Genomic DNA, 5,587 nt, shown 5'->3' with positions numbered 1-5,587 from the left:
CAAACCTGTTCCTGAGTTGATTCAGAAATTCAGGTGAGATGAAATCAAAGTCATATTTTGGCTCCTGTGGATTTGGTTTAATTTTCCTCAGTTTCAGCTTGAACTTGCATATGAGTAGTAGGTGGTCTGTTCCACAATCAGCTCCTGGCCTAGTTTTCACAGCTGATACTGAGCTTCTCCAGCGGTTTTTTCCGCAGATGTAGCTAACTTAATTTTCATTAGCCTTTAATCTACTTTTGTCTGATTTTTTTTAAAAAAAGAAAACCAAGGGAGCTCTGGTGGCCTAGTGGCAAGAAGCTGCACTGCAATCCCAGAGGCACGCAGTTCAAATCCATTGGATGCTCTGCTGGAGGAGGAGGGACAATCTCCTCTGATCCCATTTGACAGTAAGCACACAAAAATAAAATTTAAAAAAGAAAAAGAAAAGCAAATTAGGTCCACTTAAATGTCCATCAGTAAGAAAAGAAATTTTTTACTGTTGTTGGTCAGTGGAGATTTTTCAAATGTTATCGGATGATACAAATATCAAATGGGAAGTTCTTCTGTTAAATTACCGTTTTAATATAAGAATATCTTAGTATAAATTTTAATAAAATACATGCTCTATGAAAAAAAAAAAAGATTAGCCCAACAAAGAGATGACATAATGCCTTAATTTTGCTGAATGGCCTTACTTTACTATTTAGGAAGGAAAACCAAAGATTACCTTCTTGATTGCTTGACCTGATGCTTTCTTCCCAATGAAGCTTTCAGATACTCCAACAAGAGCAGCTACTTTTTGTTCTGCTGGACTGAGTTGGCCGAACTACATGGAAAAAAGCAAAAAACCCTCAAAAAAACCATTGGAAAATAAAATTATAACTTAAAAAATTCTAGCAATGGAATAAAAGAACATTTCTTATGATATATAAACTATTTAAAGGCTCTGTATAAAAACATATTTACAAATATGGGAAGCATGAAAAAATACATTTTTAAAATGTAACATACCCTAGGAGAATTACTTAAAGAAATGGCGAGGAGTACTTGTTTCCGGAGAGTCTGGGGTTATGTTTACTACAGTGATAGCTAGCAGAAGGGAGAAGACAGAAGTGCTGACAGAAATAGTATTTAGTATTATAGAAAACAAAGCTCCCTGCCTTTGAATTGTTTGTGACTCAGAGTGACTCTGTGGGAAAGAATTCAACTACCCATAGGGTTTCCAAGGTTATCAATGTCCAAAAACCCCTCAAACTTATTGCCATCTAGCTGAAACCTATGCATAGCTGCTCTCCAGGAGGTTTTCAGAGGCTGTAAATCCTACAGGACAAGACTGCCCAATTTTTTTCTGGAGCAGCTGGCAGATTTCAACCTTTTGCCTTTGGCTTGGCAACACAACTCCTTACCCACTAGGTCATCAGAGCTGCATTGAGAAGAGCAGCTGCTGTTGTTGTTATGTACCTTCGAGTCAGAATCAACTCAAAGCTGAACCTAGGGGATTTTCAGAGACAGGATATCATGTGGGAAGAGAGTATTACTCTTTCTCCCTCAGAACAGCTAGTGGATTCGAATCACATGCCTTTGGGTTGGCAGTGCAACTCCTTACCACTAGGCCACCAGAGCTCTCCACACTGTAGACAGAGTAGGTAGTGGGTTCAAACTGCCAACCTTTTCATCAACCACGGAATTCTTTATCTATTGTGCCACCAGAGCTCCTCTTAAAAGCTATTTTATAATTATTTATGAAGTCAATATATTTGTAGGAATTAAAAGTTTTATATTGTCTCTAACAAAATCATGCCTTTACCATATTCAGAGTAAAATCATAATAAAGTCTACTCTAGTTTTGGTTCTCTGCATGTAAAACAAATTTCATTTTGCTACTGATTATAAAATAAATATCCCTTCTTAGATATTTAAGATTACTAGATTTTGTGTATCATCATGCTTGGCACTGTCTTGATCATCAGAGACAACTTTCATTACTTACATTCTAGACTTCATACAATACTCATACTCAATGCCTTCAAGTTGGAACTGACTCATAGCTGCCCCAACCTGGTTTTTGAGGCCATGAATCACACGAGAGGAGAGGGCCCATCTTTCTTCTGTGGAGCCTCTCACGGATGTGAACTGCCAGAGACACAGCCATTGTGTCAGCAGCACAACACCTTACACACCAGGCTATGGGGCTGCCGGGTTATAGAATACGGCTGCTGCCAAACCATAATAGTAGGTGTAGGGAGAATGGGGAGGATAACCTTTTCCTTTTAATTTTCTATATCTTTTAAAAATTGTTTATGTATTGAGTATGATGACATTTTAAAGAACAGCAATATTTAAAAGAAAATAAAACAAAAGGCTGTGGTTTCAATACTTTTTTTTTTTAATACAGAAAAGTCCACATATCTTTGATCAGTGAGAAAAGGAAACCAAAACAGAAAGTGACCACTTAAAAAAAAAGATATCATCATTAATAAACTAGGTAGTGGCCTACTCCATTACTTCCTTTCCTGAGAGAAAGGTCTGTCCTGTCCTTTGGGATTTACCTTTCTTAATAAATATCTACTTTTACCTTTTACCTTAAACACCCCTCCCCCCAAAAAAGCTAAGTTGTCTAAACTGAAGAATCTCCTTATAATGTATCCTCACCTGCCTGAAGTATATCATCCAGTCAGGGTTACACTGGAGAACCATATCATAAGGAGTTGTTAGGTAGACTAGATGAAGAAGGTTCTCAAGTACAAGTCCTTCAAGACCCTTTTTCAAGTCTCTGTACAGAATGTCACAGTAAGCCAAGTCTATCATGCCTAGAAGGAAGAAACAGATGTTTCAACTTTCATAATTACTGGAAGAGGAAAGAATTTTTAGTAAAGTCATGCTTGCAAAATAAAGTTATCTACTGCTGCTACAGGCTGTTGAGTTGACTGTGACTCATAGCAACCCTATGAACAATAGATCTGAACCTGGCCCTAACCTGTGCCATCCTCACCACCTCTGATATACTTGAGCTCATTGTTATAGTCACCATATCAATCTATCTCATTAAAGGTTTTCTTCTACGCTCTCTTATCTTTCCAAGTATGATGTCTGTATCCAAGGACTGGCACCTCTTAAAAGCATACCCAAAGTACGGGAGATGAAGCTTCACCATCCTTGTCTGTTCTTTTGATGGTCCATGGGTTATTTGGTACTCTTCTTAACACCACAACTCAAAGGCATCAGTTCTTCTGCTGTCTCTCCTTAATCACATCTGGCTTGGATCAGGCATGCCTTAGTCTTTAAACTAACATCCTTGCTCTTCAGCACTTTGAAGAGGTCCCTGAGAGCAGACTTTGCCAATGCAATATGCATTTTGATTTCTTGAATGCTGGTACCAAGGGTGCTAATTATGGATCCAAGTAAAATGAAGTCACTGACAACTTCAGGCTTCTCCATCTATCATGATCTTGCCTATTGGTTCAGTGGTGAAGATTTTCATTTCCTTGATGTTAAAGTATAATCCCTATTCAAAGTTATAGTCTCTGATCTTTTGCAGCAACCATTTCAAGTCCTTCTCACTTTCAGCAAGCAGGGTTGTGTTATCTGCATAACAGAAGTTGTTAATGAGTTCTCCTCATTGCCACATTCTTCTACATAAAGTCCAGCTTCTTTTATGATTTGTTCAGCATACAGATTTATTCAATCTTATTCAGTTTAGAGAAAACATACAGCCCTGCTGGACACCTTTCTTGATTTTAAACCATGTAGTGTTCCCTTGCTCTGTTAGGAAAACAGTGTTTTGGTCTAGGCTCACATGAGCACAATCATGTTCTTCTCAATGTTAGCCATAATTTGTTGTGATCCACACAGTGAAAAGTCTTTGCATAGCCAATAAAACACAGATCATCATCAAATATTAAAAATCTATTTTGGAGATTATTTTAACAATACTCAATCAGAACATAACATATTCAAACATTTTAATCCAACTATTGGATTTCTGTGAATCTAACCCAGAGAAATACACTCCGGCACTCAAAAATACCAGAACAGCAATGTTCTTGTATAAAATGGTTAAAAAAAATTACAGCACATCTATAGAACAGATGACTACATTTATCAAGAGAAAAAGAAATTGAAAGACACCAATATTAAGACATGGAAGATATTTTATAAGTGAGGAAACCAGGTTGCAAAAAAGTCTTACACCATAATTCTATTTTAGAAAACAAATTAAAAAAAAAAAAAAGAAAACAAATTTTATACACATACAGCTGTATGTATGTGGATGTTTTAGTCAAATCTGACTCATGGTGACCCCATTTGTACAGAGTACAACTGCCCTACATGGCTGGTTGAGTCATTCATTCATTCATTCATTCATTCATTCATTCATTTATTTAATGAATGTGTGTACCGTCAAATTGGATCTGACTGGTACAGGAGGCGATTGTTCCTCCCTCTTCAGCAGAGCATCTGGTGGATTTGAACCGCGCACCTCTGCGAATGCTGCTCTACATGGTTTTAAAGGTTGAAACTTTTCAGAAGCAGATCAACAGGCCCATTTTAAAAGAAACCTCTGGTTGGGTTCAAACTACCATCCTGATGGCTGGTAGCTAAATGCTTAACCATTTGCATTATCTAACCCCAATATGTGTAAACATATACAAAGAAGTGTGGTGTGGATTTGGAGTTTTTTCAGCCTCTGAAATTTATTTTATTGTTTTAAATTTCCCTTCATTCATCGTTGAACACTTTTCCTCCCTGCCCACCACTCCTCCCAGTTCACTTTTCTCTTTGACAAGTAAAAAAAAATAAAATAAAATTCATTGTTATACAATCCCATCCCCAGTCCACTCCACTATGCAGGTTTTATTCTGGACATGTCATGACAATAATACCTCATTATATATTCCTCTTAAACAGTGCTCTCCCTCATCTGTTTCAATGCAGTATATATTACTTATCCCCTCTTACTTTCCCCCCAACTCCGATGTCAGTCCTGCTTTGCTTTACAACAGTGGCATTATGCAGTATTTGCCCTTTTGTGACTGAGATATTTCATTCAGCATAATGTCCTCCAGGGTCACCCATTTTGTGTACTATTGCATGAGTTGCTTGTTTTTCAATGCAGCACAATATTCCATTGTGGAAATATACCTGAGCTTCTCTATCCGTTCGTTTATTGATGGGCACTTGGGTTGATTCCAACTCTTTGCTATTGTGAACAAAGCCTCAATAAACATGGGTGAGCATCTATCTGCTTGGGTGGCAGTTCTGATTTCTTTAGAGTATATTCCCAGCAGTGGAATTGCCGGGTCAAATGGTATTTCTATGTCCAACTTTTTGAGAAAGCACCATACTGCTTTTCATTGAGGCTGCACCATTTTACACTCTCACCAATAGTGAATAAGGGTTCCAGTTCCTCCGCAACTTCACCAGTATTTGTTGTTTGCTGTTCTGTTAATTTTTGCTATTCTTACTGGGGTGAGATGATATCTCACAGTTGTTTTAAGAAGTGTGGTTTTATTGCATGCCATTGTGTTGATTTCAGCTCATAGCAATCTTATGTATGGAGTTGTTGTTATGTGCCGTTGAGTCGCTTGCGACTCATAGCGACCCTATG

General features: G+C 37.7%; 1 protein-coding gene across 1 annotated transcript in view; it reads right to left on the bottom strand.

The window, feature by feature from the left end:
* HELQ (helicase, POLQ-like) overlaps positions 1-5,587 on the bottom strand; it is a 66,305-nt gene that overhangs the window by 20,632 nt on the left and 40,086 nt on the right. The window contains 2 exon segments of the mRNA XM_006885260.1: positions 707-805; positions 2,632-2,789. Of these exon segments, the coding sequence (XP_006885322.1) occupies positions 707-805; positions 2,632-2,789 (257 nt within the window).

Source organism: Elephantulus edwardii, unplaced genomic scaffold (genome assembly GCF_000299155.1).
Source record: "Elephantulus edwardii isolate Elephantulus edwardi_28Jun2011 unplaced genomic scaffold, EleEdw1.0 scaffold00042, whole genome shotgun sequence".
NCBI lineage: Eukaryota > Metazoa > Chordata > Mammalia > Macroscelidea > Macroscelididae > Elephantulus > Elephantulus edwardii.
This window is presented reverse-complemented; position numbering and strand designations above follow the sequence as displayed.